This window comes from Halichoerus grypus, chromosome 8, assembly GCF_964656455.1.
Source record: "Halichoerus grypus chromosome 8, mHalGry1.hap1.1, whole genome shotgun sequence".
Classification (NCBI taxonomy): Eukaryota; Metazoa; Chordata; class Mammalia; order Carnivora; family Phocidae; genus Halichoerus; species Halichoerus grypus.
The window spans coordinates 62,972,034-62,988,750 of NC_135719.1; the positions used below are offsets into that span (position 1 = coordinate 62,972,034).

Sequence of the window (16,717 nt, forward strand, 5' to 3'; positions counted from 1 at the left end):
TGATGTAGATTAGATATAGATCAGTTAGAGATCTAGATACAGGTATTGCTGTGCTCAGACACTTGAAAAAGAATCTTCATGGTTTGAAATGGAGAGGAAAATAATCTGTGATGATAGCAGAAGCTACTTTCAACCTTTAATCTCTGTGGCAGATTACATTAATAACTTTTTTTTTTAAAAGATTTTATTTATTTATTTGACAGAGAGACACAGCGAGAGAGGGAACACAAGCAGGGGGGAGTGGGAGAGGGAGAAGCAGGCTCTCCGCTGAGCAGGGAGCCCGACGTGGGGCTCGATCCCAGGACCCTGGGATCATGACCTGAGCCGAAGGCAGTCGCTTAATGACTGAGCCACCCAGGCGCCCGACATTAATAACTTTTCCAAAGTTGAGATATTCTTATATTCTTAGGGTATACTTTTTTATTGCATTACTGGATTTTATATGCTATTGTTTTGTGTGGATGTTTGCATCCATGTTTGATAAGATATGATTTTCTTTTGGTTTTGGTATCAAAATTTTACTAACCCCAGAAAATGGGTTACTTAGCTTTATTTCTCTTTCTAGTCTGTAGACTATAGAGCATAGTAGTTATATAGGGATATCATTTGTTTTATGTATGTGTGTGTGTGTATATATATATGTGTGTGTATATATATGTATATATACATTTGTTCTTTGGATATTTGGCAAAAGTCAACTATGCACTTCAGTTGATTTGATTATTATTTATATTTTCCAGAGGGGAAGAGGTAGGTCGGTAACAAAGCTGTGTGGAAGTTAACAGATTTCATAAATATCAACTTGGGTAGATTGTCAAAACATAATATTGAGTGAAAAAAAAGTGAATTACTAAATAATATGTACAGTTGATACCATTTCTTTAAATTTTATTTGTTTATTTTTAAAGGTTTTATTTATTTATTTGACAGACAGCGAGAGAGGGAACACAAGCAGGGGGAGTGGGAGAGGGAGAAGCAGGCTTCCCGCCGAGCAGGGAGCTCGATGTGGGGCTCGATCCCAGGACCCTGGGATCATGACCTGAGCCGAAGGCAGACGCTTAACAACTGAGCCACCCAGGCGCCCCTCATTCTCTTTCTTTTAGCAATCTGTTATCATTCTTTCAAATTTGTTTCCTATGTCATTTCCTCTATAATGTGTGTTTTGTATAATGTGTGTGTGTGTGTATGATTTGCCTGTGAGCTTAGTTATTTCTGGAAGAAGTGGGGATGTGGAAATTAATAAACAATTTATCAACATGTCTGGATGATCAAAAACTAATGTATACAGAAGGCTACTTATTCTCTGTGTAAAGTAGTATGGTGGACATAGAGATGCACCACCCAGATTCCCCGTCAAGGAAGAATCTGTTGTCCTAGCTGCTAAGAGTGCTGTTAGTGGGGCACCCTTCAGCTGTCAGCCCCTTTGGGGTTGCTTCACCTACAGAGAACTTCTTCCAAAGACATACCCTTCCAGGAACCACCTATATCCAGTGACTGATCAAGTTGTGGGCAGAAAGGCCTGGCTCTTTCAACCCAATGCAGGACAACTATGATAGGCCCTTTCAGCTCTAGAGCCCCTTTTAGATTCCACTGAGGCTGTGAGACTTGTAGCATAGCTGATTTCTCCAACTTCCCAATTATGCCTCTCCCCTTGCCTTCTGTAGATATTGATCCCAAAGGCACTCCCAGTAGACATTCTAAATACTAAACTCCACCTCAAAGTCTATTTCTCAGTGAACCAAAAGTGCAATAAGTAGTTTTATATTTCTATTATAGCCCTTATCTCTCTGTTTTGTTTGTATATATATCTCATTCCCTTATTGAACTATGACTAGCCTGAGGGCAAGGACCATCTTTGTATTCCTACCATCTAGCACAGTGACAGCATTCTAGGCTTCAGTAGGAGATACACACACACACACACACACACACACACACAATTAACTGAACAAATTTACAAAATATAAAAATATAATTTAGAATTTTAAACATTTTATTTAAATGTTTTCCAGCTTTCAAATGAAATGGAGACAAAGAAGACTGTAGAGGTATTTAAAATTTCTGTTCTATAAGATTATGTATCAGAAGTATTATATAGAAATAAAGAATGTTTACAATAATATAGATTTAGCTATAAATATAGATGGGACTGTAAGAGAGAGAGGTGGGAACAGGCATAGAAGCTTTCTCCTTCTGCCTAGTCTTTCTTTATGGGTAGTCTAGCTAAAATTCTTGATCATTTGAGTTGCCAAGTTGGTTCTGAAATGTGATTTTGTTTTGCTTTTGGATTTGGCATATGAATATGCCAGGGCTCTTAATTTGAGAGAATCAGAAAATAGGAAGATTTTTTTAAACTAGGATAAATAGTTTTCACTTATTTTAATAAATGGAAGTAAAATAATTATGTTAATGAGTTATGGTTAAATATTTATCTGTCTTCTGTAGTCCTGTGAGACGACTTTACTGGAAAGGGTAAAGTAATGACTGTTGTGTGATATTTCCCTCTTTCTAGGGTTGCAGCTTCTCAGGATTCAAAACAAATGAGCTTACTCAACTACCCAGACATTTGGATGCTGAACGAATTTATCTTTTTATTTTAAAAGCCCATAACTTTGATGTACGTAAACATTTTTATTGTATGATACATTTTGAGAATATGATTTCATGATTCAGTCTGGCAGGAAAAGACCAGTGATGTTTAATGCTTTGATTACTAGAAAAGAATGTATTAGATTCTGTGTTACTGCCTCAGGTGTCTGAGGTTGCTACTGTGCGTTGTCTTGGCATGTGACTGTAACGAGTGTTTTCTCCTCCCTCTGCCTGCTTTATCAGCTTAAGAGATTTTAGTCTGTTTATTTTGACCCCAGAATAACTTATGAGAGCCCTTCTCTACAACGCCACCTTTTTCCAAGTGTCTGGGGAATTTTTGAGTAGTATCCCTATAAGATAGCAAATTGAAAAACTGCAGGCATAGACAGTAACTAGATCATTGCCCATTGCTTGCCAAGGGTAGGATGAGAGTTGGGTGGTACCTAATATTGATTTCCCCCTTAAATATTAGGTGGTCACCTAACAAGGTTTCTGTTTCTTGCAGGTTTCAACAATGTTCCTTATACCCCAGGCAGATTCCTTCCAGATAGTTCTCTGGGATGGACTTGGCCTTGGAATGAATTACCTAAACCCGTCCTAGAAGGGGGCCAAGTCCATCCCTCACCTCCCCATACCTCACCTCCCCATCCCTCACCTCTCCATCCCTCACTTCCAGCCTTCCTGTGCCTCTTCATTTCTCAACATAAAATCCCTGTTGTTTTCTCTCCTACTATAGTTCATCAGAAAGAGCATAATCCACCATTAAACCCCTTTTTTTTCACTCTCTTCAAGATGTAATGTTCCAAGAAGTAGAGTGTGATTGACCTGTTTACCCCTCAGTTAGGCAACTACAGAGCACCTAAATTGACAATTCTATCTAGAGTGATTCAGTAATGATACTCTGTCTTATTTTCCATACTGATAACAAATGTTTTTCAATTTTATATTTTGTGGGATTTTGGTGAGAGTAAAGGCTTAGTCTGCCCCCTTTATATGATCACCTGATCCCATTTTTGTAGAGAAAAACTATAGATGCTAATTGTAGTTATGCCTGGATCATGAGCCTATTTATTTGTTTCTCTGACTATATTTTCACAATTTCCTTGGGAAAAAGGCTTTATTGTTATAAAAAGAAATTGATAAATTATTGTTGTTAAAATAAGTTTATAAATGTTCTGGGTAATCTATAATATTCTAACATTCCATGTTCTAAGATGGTACTGTATTTTAAATATGGATGCATGTACATCTAACACAAATCATAAGGCAATCACATAAATAAGGCATAGATGTACAGCTATGAGAAATTATTAATATGGTTAATTTGGAGGATACTGGCATTATTGAAAGAAATAGGGAAGTGAGGAGTGGAAGTAGATATGGGTGGGGGTGGGTGGAGTATGACAAGCATCTGGGTATATCTGGGCATAGATACCAGTGTTTTATTTGTTAATACCCCTACCTGATTTCAAAAAAAGAATTTAAATTGGCTTACTATAGCATGTACAATGCAATGGCATTAAAATAAATAGATAATGAAATTAGAGTGAAGAGAATATAAGTGTAGGAAAATAAAAATATCAGGAAAGGTTATTTCATAGAAATGCTTATAGTAACAGACCAAGAGATTGCATTTATGGATCTGAAACTTGGAAAGAGAAGGTTATAGGTTTACCGTTACATGAATGAAGGTATGGGAATCCATGGAATTGATGAATTCACCTAAACCCATCAAAACACATTCCTGTGCTATAGTCATTATCCTCTGTATCACCCAGAACGGAACTGTGGCTACAGGTGATGCTCAGTAAAAATTTTATTGAATTAAAATGAGTGAAAAATGACCTATATTATAAATAAGAGGAGCAAGCTAAACCACAGGCATACTGATATACAGGAATAGAAATTCAAGAGAAAATTAGAAGTAATTTTATCCAACCTAGACTCAATGTTAGAACCAAGTTAGATAATCTAAGTTTTAAGGTATGTTTACATTTACTTGACTCAAAAGAGTATCACAAAGTCGGGAGGGGAGAGGAGAGAACCATTTAACTTTTTAAACTGGGTTTTGGGCTTTTTAGCCAATTTTAATTTTTTGGTTGTTTTGACTAAATATTGATATACTTTAAAGAACTTGAAATTTTACTGAAAAAGGAAGTTAGTGATACTAAACATAACCAAACTTAGAAACAGTTATGGAGTTAGTGTATAGTTAAAAGCATCTTTGCTTGAAATTTGCGAATAATTTAAACAAAATTATTTTCTCCCATATTTCAATTTTCTACTTTTTTCTTTATGTATTTCACATATCTTCTTTGTAATGAAAAAATACTAAATCTAAGCTGTTAAGTACTAAGTACTAAATTGAAGCTGTTACCAATGTACTCCATACTATAATTAGTGGCCTATGGAAGACAAGTACCCCCACAGAATATGTAAGTAATCTTTTTGGTATAAAAGTCTGCATGATGTCCTTTTTGTAGACATGTGTTGAGGAACAGGAATTCATACCTATGGATTTCATTAAAGTAAGTCTTGAACTCTATTGAATCTGGTATTTAAAAACTTTTAGTAAATAAATAAGATAAAAATAATCTATTGAATGTGACTATTCAAACCAAGATTTACCTTATGTGACAATTTTTTATCAATTTCTTTAAGAGTACACTCTGTTTGGATGGAGTCTAGACTTATGATGGGGTTTGTTGGGATAGAATTCAAAGATATCTGTCTTTAGAAATTATAGCATGTACCTTGGAGTTTGCTGTTCTTTGTCTAGCCTACACTGTCATTTCAATAGTTACTAGGCAAATGTAATTGTTGAGTATATGAAATGTGATTAGTGTGACTGATGAATTTATTTTATTTCTTTTAATTTATATATAAATTTTAAAACTAATAGTTGATTCCGTTATTGAAAACTTTCAATTATGGTTGGAGCAAAATCACAACTATGTGTTTATGAAGTCTGAATACTGATCTAGTATTTATGATGAAAATTTATTGTTCAAATTGAGATGTGCTTTAAGTATAAAATATATACAATATTTGAAAGACCTATTCCCACAAAATAATACAAAATATTTCATTAAGAATTTAATGCCCATATGTTGAAATGATAACATTTTAAATATATTTGATTTAATAAACTTTATCCTTAAAATTAATTTCACTTTTTATTTTTATAAAGTGGCTACTAGAAAATTTAATATTATATATATATGGCACAATTAAATTTCTTTTGAAAAATGCTAGTCTATAACCACTGGATACATACTCTTTATAAAGCCTATTTGCATTAACATGTTTTATAATGGACTTTAATTTGACCTCCATACATCTTTTGTTCCATAGGAAAAGGTTTTCAAAATCTGGAAGACCCATTTTCTCTCAGAAGCCTCTATTGCCCTTTTACATGATTCCTTTTGGTGGTGGTTTCTGCATAAATTTAAGGTATAATGTTATTTTTTAAACTTCTTTTTTTAAGTTGATTTGTGGCACGGTTAATTTTTTAGTAGAGGTGGCACTGGTACAAAAAAATATTTTTCTAGATCCTTTCACAGAACTTGGACTTTTAGTATTCCACATATGTTAGAAATCCTGTTTAAAATCTAGAGTTCTTTCAGAGGAGTTAAAACTTCAATATGGATTTCAAAGATCCTGAGTCTTCATTAATCAGAAAAAGATCAGTGAAATCAAGCAGTGTAATGAATAATAAAGTTGTAGCTTAACTTAATATTATGATGTGCTGACAAACAGCTAAACAGAAAACCCACTGCAAATCAGTGACATTGAAGGAGGTTTCATTTGGAAAATAGTCTACAGAGCAGATGGAGAAAGGGTCTTTACTTGATTCGGAAAGGTAAAAAACTCTGATTAGGATTAAGAAAAAAAAGACATCTGGTTATTTGGGAAAGATATCTGGAAAACAATAGGAGAATGGAAATAAGCAGCACATGAGTCTTATGGTAGAGAATATGTGAGCCCGGAAAAAGTGGTGAATACCAACCATTATTGTGTGGCTTCTGGATCTGATGAGTGGAAGATAAGGGCAACTACAGGGATCACAGTCTAAGCCTTAAGAAGGTGTGCCACCCCATCAAGGAAGCCTGAAAATAGACTCCACTCTCCACCTTTCCCCAGCTCAAATTACTCACACAAATCTGCTTATGGATTGTCACAGGAATTTTACACCATGAAGAAATTGGTACAAGCCATTCAGTTGGTGCTTTATGTTAGAATAAACTATAGGTTAGACTAACTCTAGGTTAAGAATATCTGTCCTATATTTCTGATATTGTTAGGAGCTCTGGATAAAGCATAGGAAATGGTATATCAGTAATATAAAGATAATTGCTGAGGAAAATTTGTGAAATCAGGAGTTTCATTACCTGAAATTTCTTTCTCTAGATCTGGATCCTGAATTTATGTTTTTCCATGAAAACAGAGAAACATTACATTCCCACTTAAATCTGTTGAGATTATATATAACAAGTTTTTGAAGGAAACATAATTTAGCAGTGTTCTAGTTATTTTTTTTGTCAGGCAATAATAGGATTTTATTGCTTTGAACAAACACAGACTTAACACAAAAATGTTAATGACTCACTACATTTATAAGATTATTTTTGGAATAACTAGGAATTAGAATTTTTTATCATTTCCTTTTTTTTTTTTAAGTAGGCTCCATGCCCAGCAGGGAGCCCAATGTGGGGCTTGAACTCACAACCTTGAGATCAAGACCTGAGCTGAGATTAAAAGTTGGATGCCTAACCAACTGAGCCACCCAGGTGCCCCTAGAATTTTTTATCTTTAATCAAACTATTCTCTAGAAACTAGCTTTCTGAAATTAAAATATAATAACTTAGTAATAATTTTAAAACATTATAATTTAATAAGATTTCTAGTGTCATGATTTTTGACATGTTTCGAGAAGCAATATATTCAGCTGGATCAGTGTTCTGCTAGTGTTCTAGGGAACTGAAAGGGGCAATTTGGGGGTCCAGATCAAATTGAAGCAAACTTTCCATTATTTAACTAGAACTCTTCCTCTTTCATCTGTTTAGTTCATTGCATTTTATGTATGATTTTATTTCTAAGAGGGTTTATTGTTAAATATATATATGATATATATAAATATATATGTTAAAATGGATGCAAAATACGTAAGTTCTGTCGACTTTGGAAGAATAAATAGTACTGGTTTTATACCTGGAATATAGTAAAACCATGAACCACTTGTTCAATTTAGTTACCAAGAGTATAATATGAAAAAATATATAATCATACTCTAGAATATAGCATGCTTCAGTATGGTGGCTCTAAAAGTTATTTCAGTGATTGTTATATGATTAATATAAAACCACATTTCCTTTGTTTATTGCCCATGATTTAGTGATAACTTGGTCTAGTAGAAAAAGTACTGAAGTTGGATCCAGAAAACTAGAATTTAAATCTTGTTTTCCCAAGTAGTTATTTTGAGACTTTGGGCTAGTCAAAAAATCACTCCTGAGCTTCACTTATCTCATCTCTAAAAAACAAAAGAGGTAGAAGATAACATATATCCTGCTTTTTTCCCCTAGGGTTGTTGTATTAAAAGTGACATGAATAAGAAGACACCTAGTAAACTATGAAATACTATATAAATGTAATATGAGATTCAATATAATAGAGTTAAGAGATCTGGCTTTCAAAAACAAGTTTACCCAGTTAGTAAATCATGTGACCTAGAATAGTTATTTACCTCTCTAAATCTTTCATAAATAAAAAAATCACCTACTTTACATGTTTATTGGGTTAAATGAGAAAGTGCATGTAAAGTTGTTTGTTTATATGGAGCTACATATATAGTAAGTGTTCAGTGGATGTATCTATCATCACCATCATCATTGTCATTATTATTATTACTATTATTATTATTATATTTTTAGAACACAGTGTTCCAAAAATTGCTGGCCAATGTATAGGCTAATGACAAAAGTTTCCCGATGATGTTTGACTAGAAGAATTTTAGTAATGATATTTCAATATGCTTAATGTTTTTAAAAATTGCCCTTGAGACTCGGGCTTCCAAAAAGACTCAGAAAGCTGGAAAGCACATCATTCCCACCCATATAACAACAAAGAAAAGCCATATAACCTATAAAATTAACAACTTTTTTGAACTCATCATATAGAGTAGATTTCAAAACAAAGAATGTTGCCAGGGGAAAAAGAGAGTAATTGTATGATGATAAAGTGGTTGATTCATCAATATAACATTAACAATCCTAAAGATATATGCACCTAATAAAAATGCTTTGAAGCACATTTAATAAAAACTTTTAAAACTTCAGGATAAATGGGAAAATTCATAAGTACACTTAGGTGTTTCAATACCTCATTCTCAATAATTGGTAGACTATACAGAAAACCAATAATGATATAGAAGACTTGAGCAATATTGTCAACCAGCTTAATTGATCTAATTTGACATTTATTAAATATTCCTCCCAACAACAGAACACATTAAATATTTACCAACTACTTTCTGGGCTAGGAAAACATCCTAATAAATTTAAAACAATTCAAGTCAAACACAGTATGTTTTCAGACCAAAATGGAATTATAAATGAATCAACAGAAAGCTATCCAGAAAATCCTCAAATATTTGGAAACTAAATAACACATTTCTCAGTAACTGTGGGTCAAACCAGAAATCAATAGAGAAGTTGGAAAGTATTTTGAATTTAATGAAAATACACATTAAAATTCGTGGGATGTGGGGTGCCTGGGTGGCTCAGCTGGTTAAGCATTGGCCTTTGGCTCAGGTCATGATCTCTGGGTCCTGGGATCAGGCCCTGCATCAGGCTCCCTGGTCAGTGGGAGTCTGCTTCTCCCTCTCCCCCTCCCCCACTGCTCATGCATTCACTCTCTCTCTCTCTCTCTCTCTCTCTTTCAAATAAATAAATAATTATGTTTTAAAAATATAAAATAAAATTTGTGGGATGTAACTCAAGCAGTATTTAGAAATTTAGAGGACTAAAATGACTATATTAGAAATAAGTAAAGTTCTCCAAAACTATGACCTCAGCTTCTATCATAAGAAACTAGAAAAAGAGGAATAAAAGAAACCCAAAATAACCAGAAGAAAGGAAATAATAAAGATCAGAGAGGCAACTAATAAAAGGAAAAACTGAAAAACAAAGAAGGAATTAGAGAAAATCAATGAATCCAAAAGCCGGTCCTTCAGGAATCCTAAAAACAAGGTGATTTCAGAGAAATTGGAAGCCTGTGTTTCACAGACAGTAAGCATAGCAGAAATAAAACCCAGATACAGCTTAACACCTGACTTAATTGACTCAAACCCCTAGAGGCTAATAAAAGAAGAAGCACACCTATTTCCAAGCATAAATACCTCAGTTTTTACTGTCCTATGAAGATGTCCAGGTCTCAAACAAAAATTACAAAATACATGAAGAAGGAATGGAATTGATGAGTTGTTAGGTATGAAAATGTTCACCTTAACAAGATAATGCCAGATTGTTTCCAAACTGGGTGTACAAATTAATACTCCCATCATTAATGTATAAGAGTTCCTAAATAACCAAAGGTCAAAGAAGAAATCACAAGAGAAATCATAAAATACCATGAGACAAATGAAAACAAAAATACAACATAACAAAACTTATGAGATGTAAAAGCAATGCTAAAAGAAAAATTTATAGCTGTAAACACATTTTAAAACAGTATCTCAAATCAACAACCTAACTTTACACATTAAGGAACTAGAAAAAGAAGAACAAATTAAACCCTAAACTAGCAGAAAGAATGAAATAATAAAGATTAGAATGGAGACAAATAGAGAATAGAAAAACAATAGAGAAAATCAACAAAACAAAAAGTTAGTTCTTTGAGAAGATCAACAAAATTGACAAAACTTCAGTTAGATTGACTAAGAAAAAGACAAAAGACTCAAATTACTAAGATCAGAAATGAAAGTGGGAACATTACTATCACCAAAGAAATAAAAAGGATTATAAGAATACTATGAACAAATGTGTGATAACAAAATTGGATAACCTATATGGAAATGGACAAATTCCTAGAAACATGCCATTTTCCAAAACTAAATCGTGAAGAAATAGACAATCTGAATAGACCTATAACTAACTAGTAAGGAGATTGAATCAGTTATCAGAAACCTCCCAACAAAGAAAAGCCCTCTACCCAGATGGCTTCACTGATGAATTCTAGCAACATAAAAGAATTAATACTAATCTTCTCAAACTCTTCCAAACAATCAACAAGGAACATTTCCTAACTCATTCTATGAGGCCAGCATTTCCCTGATACCAAAGCCAAAGATACTATAAGAAACAAAAAAATCTACACACCAATATCCTCTTTGATGAATATCGATGCAAAAATCCTCAACAACCACTAGCAAACTCAATTCAGCAGCATATTAAAGGATTATATACTCTGACCAATGGGATTTATTCCCAGAATGCAAGTATGATTTAATATATGTTAAATAGCTTGATCTAATGGATATGCTGGTAACCTGAATACTCAACAGCTGCAGGACACATTTTCTTTTCAAGCATACTGAAATATTTAGCTACTAAGTTATTTACTAGATTTTATTTATTTATTTTTGAGAGAGAGACAGAGAGTGAGCAAGCACAAAGTGGGAGGGATGGGCAGAGGGAGGGAGAGAAGCAGACTCCCTGCTGAGCAGGAAGCCCAATGTGGGGCTTAATCCTAGGACCCTGAGATTATGACTTGAGCCGAAGGCAGAAGTTTAACTGACTGAGTCACCCAGGCGCTCCCATACCAAAATATTTATTAAAAATGACCATACCATCTTGCCGTTTAGTCTCCTGTGGAGGTATTTATGGTATGGGCACTAGGTTGACTTATATTAATTAAATATATATTCTGGAACTTTCTGTTTGAGATCATTTCTATTCTTCATACACGTTAAGTATAGATTGTATAGTTGAAGCATGCTAAATTTCTTGACTACTAAGTTACATATATATAGAATCTCATTTAATTCTAACACAACCCTGTATCTTAGAACCACTGTCTATTACAAACATTGCTAACTATTAATATTTATTATTTTTGCTATTTTGTCCTTCCATAAACTTATTACACAAGTATGGGAGCCCTGTTGGGTCTTAGAAGATCTAGATTTTGGTCTGGCTCTCAATTACTTAACTTGTATAATCTTAAACCTCTTAATCTTTCTGAACATTAATGCAATCACTAAAATAGAGGGATTTAAGCTAGGTGGTAACCAACTTCCATTTTAGGTCTAAGGTCCTATGCATTTATAAATCCCAGCTCGTTTGGCTTGCCAATTTTGTAGAAAACTATGACTAAATTTGATAATTTTTGGTGTTTATTACCAAAATTGATTAATGCCAGTTTGTGCTTCTATAAGTGACATTATAGATAAATTTGGACTCTTTATTTTTATTACTTAATTCATGTATGTAGACTCTAATTCATTTTTTGCACTGCTTAATAGAGCAAGAATTCAGGATGCTAGTGCTTTATTTTAAAGTTTTTATTTTAATTCCAGTTAACATAAATGTTATATTAGTTTCAGGTATACAATATAGTGATTCAGCACTTCCATACATCACCTGGTGCTCCTTACAATAACTGCACTCCTTAATCTCCATCATCTATTTAACACAACACCCCAATCCCCACCCCTCTGGTAACCATCAGTGCTCTATAATTAAAAGACTGTTTCTTGGTTTCTCTCTGTGTGTCTCTTATTTTCCCTTTGCTCGTTTGTTTTGTTTCTTAAATTCTACATATGAGTGAAATCATAGGGCATTTGTCTTTCTCTGACTGACTTACTTCACTTAGCATTATACACTCTAGCTCCATCCATGTCATTGTAAATGGCAAGATTTCATTTTTTATGGCTGAATAATATTGCGTTGCAATATATCACATCTTCCTTATCCATTCATTGATGGACACTTGGGCTGCTTCCATATTTGTGCTATTGTAAATAATGCTGCCATAAACACATGGGTGTATGTATCACTTTGAATTGTGTTTTTGTATTCTTTGGATAAATACCCAGTCGTGGGATTGTTGGATCATAAGTTAGATTAACTTTTTGAGGAACCTTCATGCTGTTTTGCAGAGTGGCTGCACCAGTTTGCATTTCCACCAACAGTGCAGGAGGGTTCCCATTTCTCCATATCCTCTCCAACACCTTTTGTTTCTTGTGTTGTTGATTTTAGCCATTCTGACAGAAGTAAGGTGATATGTCCTTATAGTTTTGATTTGCATTTCCCTGATGGTAAATGATAATGAACATCTTTTCATGTCTCTGCTGGCCATCTGGATGTCTTCTCTGGAGAAATGTCTGTTTATGTCTTCTGCCCATTTTTTAATTGGATTATTGGGTTTTTGGGTGTTGAGTTTTATAATTTCTTTATATATTTTGGATACTAACCTTTTATCAGATATGTCATTTGCAAATATCTTCTCCCCTTCTGTAGGTTGCCTTTTAGTTGTGTTGATTTTTCCGTTGCTGTGCAGAAGCTTTTTATTTTGATGTAGTACCAATAATTTATTTTTGTTTTGTTTCCCTTGCCTGAGGAGACCTATCTTCTTTGCAGAAATGTCTGTTCATGTCTTCTGCCCATTTCTTGATTGGATTATTTGTTCTTTGGGTGTTGAGTTTGGTAAGTTCTTTATATATTTTGGATACTAGCCCTTTATCTGATATGTCATTTGCAAATATCTTCTCCCATTCTGTCAGTTTTCTTTTGATTTTGTCAACTGTTTCCTTTGCTGTGCAAAAGCTTTTTATCTAGATGAAGTCCCAATAGTTCATTTTTGCCTTTGTTTCCCTTGCCTTTGGAGATGTGTCTAGCAAGAAGTTGCTGTGGCCGAGGTTGAAGAGATTGCTGCCTGTGTTCTCCTCTAGGATATTGATGTATTTCTGTCTCCCATTTAGGTCTTTCATCCATTTTGAGTCTATTTTTTTGTATGGTGTTAGGAAATGGTCCAGTTTCATTCTTCTGCATGTGGCTGTCCAATTCTCCCAACACCATTTGTTGAAGAGACTGTCTTTTTCCCATTGGACATTCTTTTCTGCTTTGTCAAAGATTAGTTGACCATAGAGTTGAGGGTCCATTTCTGGGCTCTCTATTCCATTCCATTGATCTATGTGTCTGTCTTTGTGCCAGTACCATACTGTCTTGATGATTACAGCTTTGTAAGAGAGCTTGAAGTCTGGAATTGTGATGCCACCAGCTTTGCTTTTCTTTTTCAACATTCCTCTGGCTATTCGGGGTCTTTTCTGGTTCCATACAAATTTTAGGATTATTTGTTCCATTTCTTTGAAAAAAGTTGATGATATTTTGATAGGGATTGCAATGAATGTGTAGATTGCTCTAGGTAGCATAGACATTTTCACAATATTTGTTCTTCCAGTCCATGAGCATGGACCGTTTTTCCATTTCTTTGTGTCTTCCTCAATTTCTTTCATGAGTATTCTATAGTTTTCTGAGTATAGATCCTTTGCCTCTTTGGTTAGATTTATTCCTAGGTATCTTATGGTTTTGGGTGCAGTTGTAAATGGGATCAACTCCTTAATTTCTCTTTCTTCTGTTTTGTTGTTGGTGTATAGGAATGCCACTGATTTCTGTGCATTGATTTTATATCCTGCCACTTTACTGAATTCCTGTATGAGTTCTCGCAATTTAAGTTGAGTCTTTCAGTAGTTACTCTGAATGTAAATGGGCTAAATGCCCCAATCAAAAGGCACAGGGTATCAGATTGGATGAAAAAGCAAGACCCATTGATATGCTGTCTGCAAGAGACTCATTTTAGACCCAAAGACACCTCCAAATTTAATGTGAGGGGGTGGAAAACCATTTATCATGCTAATGGACATCAAAAGAAACCTGGGGTGGCACTCCTTGTATCAGACAAATTGGATTTTAAATCAAAGACTGTAGTGAGAGGTGTAGAGGGACACAATATCATACTTAAAGGATGTATCCAACAAGAAGATCTAACAATTGTAAATATTTATGAACCTAACATGGGAGCAGTCAATTATATAAGCCAATTAATAACAAAATCAAAGATACACATCGATAATAATACAATAATAGTAGGGGACTTTAACACCCCCCTCACTGCAATGGACAGATCATCTAAGCAGAAGATTAACAAGGAAATAAGGGCTTTGAATGACAGACTGGACCAGATGGACTTAACAGATATATTCAAAACATTCCATCTTAAAGCAACAGAATACACATTCTTCTCTATTGCATATAGAACATTCTCCAGAATAGATCACATCCTGGGTCACAAATCAGGTCTCAACTGGTACCAAAAGATTGGGGTCATTCTCTGCATATTTTTGCACCACAATGCTTTGAAACTAGAACTCAATCACAAGAGGAAAGTTGGAAAGAACTCAAATACATGGAAGCTAAAGAACATCCTACTAAAGAATGAATGAGTCAACCAGGAAATTAAGAAGAATTTTAAAAATTCATGGAGACAGGGGCACCTGGGTGGCTCAGTCGGTTGAGCATCTGCCTTCGGCTCAGGTCATGATCTCAGGGTCCTGGGATTGAGTCCCGCATCAGGCTCTCTGCTCTGCAGAGAGCCTGTTTCTCCCTCTCCCCCTGCTCTTCTCTCTCTCTCTCTCTCTCTCTCTCTCTGTCAAATAAATAAAATCTTTGAAAAAAAAATTCATGGAGACAAATGCAAATGAAAACACAACTATTCAAAATCTTTGGGATGCAGCAAATGTGGTCCTAAGAGGGAAGTATATAGCACTACAAGCCTTTCTCAAGAAACAAGAAAGGTCTCAAATACACAACCTAACCCTACACCTAAAGGAGCTGGAGAAGGAACAGCAAATAAAGCCTAAACCCAGCAGGAGAAGAGAAATAATAAAGATCAGAGCAGAAGTCAATGAAATAGAAACCAAAAGAACAGTAGAACAGATCAACGAAACTAGGAGCTGGTTCTTTGAAAGAATGAATAAGATTGATAAACCTCTGGCCAGACTTATGAAAAAGAAAAGAGAAAGGACCCAAATAAATAAAATCATGAATGAAAGAGGAGAGATCACAACCAACACCAAAGAAATACAAACAATTATGAGAACATATTATGAGCAACTATATGCCAACAAATTAGACAATCTGGAAGAAATGGATGCATTCCTAGAGAAGTGTAACCTACCATAACTGAACCAGGAAGAAATAGAAAACCTAAACAGACCCATAACCAGTAAGGAAATTGAAGCAGTAATCAAAAATCTCCCAACAAACAAAAGCCAGCGCCAGATGGCTTCCCAGGGGAATTCTACCAAACATTTAAAGAAGAATTAATACCTATTCTTCTGAAACTGTTCCAAAAAATAGAAATGGAAGGAAAACTTCCAAACTCGTTTTATGAGGCCACCATTACCTTGATCCCAAAACCAGACAAAGACCCCATCAAAAAGGAGAATTACAGACCAATATCCCTGATGAACATGGATGCAAAAATTCTCACCAAAATACTAGCCAACAGGATCCAACAGTACATTAAAAAGATTATTCACCATGACCAAGTGGGATTTATTCCTGGGCTGCAAGGTTGGTTCAACATCTGCAAATCAATCAATGTGATATACTACATTAGTAAAAGAAAGAACAAGAGCCATATGATCTTCTCAATAGATGCGGAAAAAGCATTTGACAAAGTACAGCATCCTTTCTTGATTAAAACTCTTCACAGTGCTAGGGATTGAGGTACATACTTCAATATCATAAAAGCCATCTATGAAAAACCCACAGCAAATACCATTCTTAATGGGAAAAAAAATGAGACCTTTTCCCCCAAGGTCAGGAACACAGCGGGGATGTCCATTATTACCACTGCTATTCAACATAGTACTAGAAGTCCTAGCCTCAGCAATCAGACAACAAAAAGAAGTAAAAGGCATCCAAATCAGCAAAGAAGAAGTTTATTAATTTTATTGATTTTTTTTTTTCCAAAGAATCAGCTCCTGGTTTCATTGACCTGTTCTATTTTTTTTTTTTTTTTTAGTGTCTGTATCATTTATTTCTGCTCTAATCTTTATATTTCCCTC

At 34.5% G+C, this 16,717-nt stretch overlaps 1 protein-coding gene across 2 annotated transcripts in view; it reads left to right on the forward strand.

Annotated features, from left to right (window-relative positions):
• Positions 1-16,717, forward strand: part of FAM227B (family with sequence similarity 227 member B) — a 210,149-nt gene that overhangs the window by 20,120 nt on the left and 173,312 nt on the right. For both annotated transcript variants that reach the window (XM_078079389.1, XM_078079388.1), the window contains exons 7-9: positions 2,013-2,048; positions 2,513-2,617; positions 5,944-6,042. In XM_078079389.1, the coding sequence (XP_077935515.1) occupies positions 2,013-2,048; positions 2,513-2,617; positions 5,944-6,042 (240 nt within the window). The remainder of the gene's footprint in view (positions 1-2,012; positions 2,049-2,512; positions 2,618-5,943; positions 6,043-16,717) is intronic.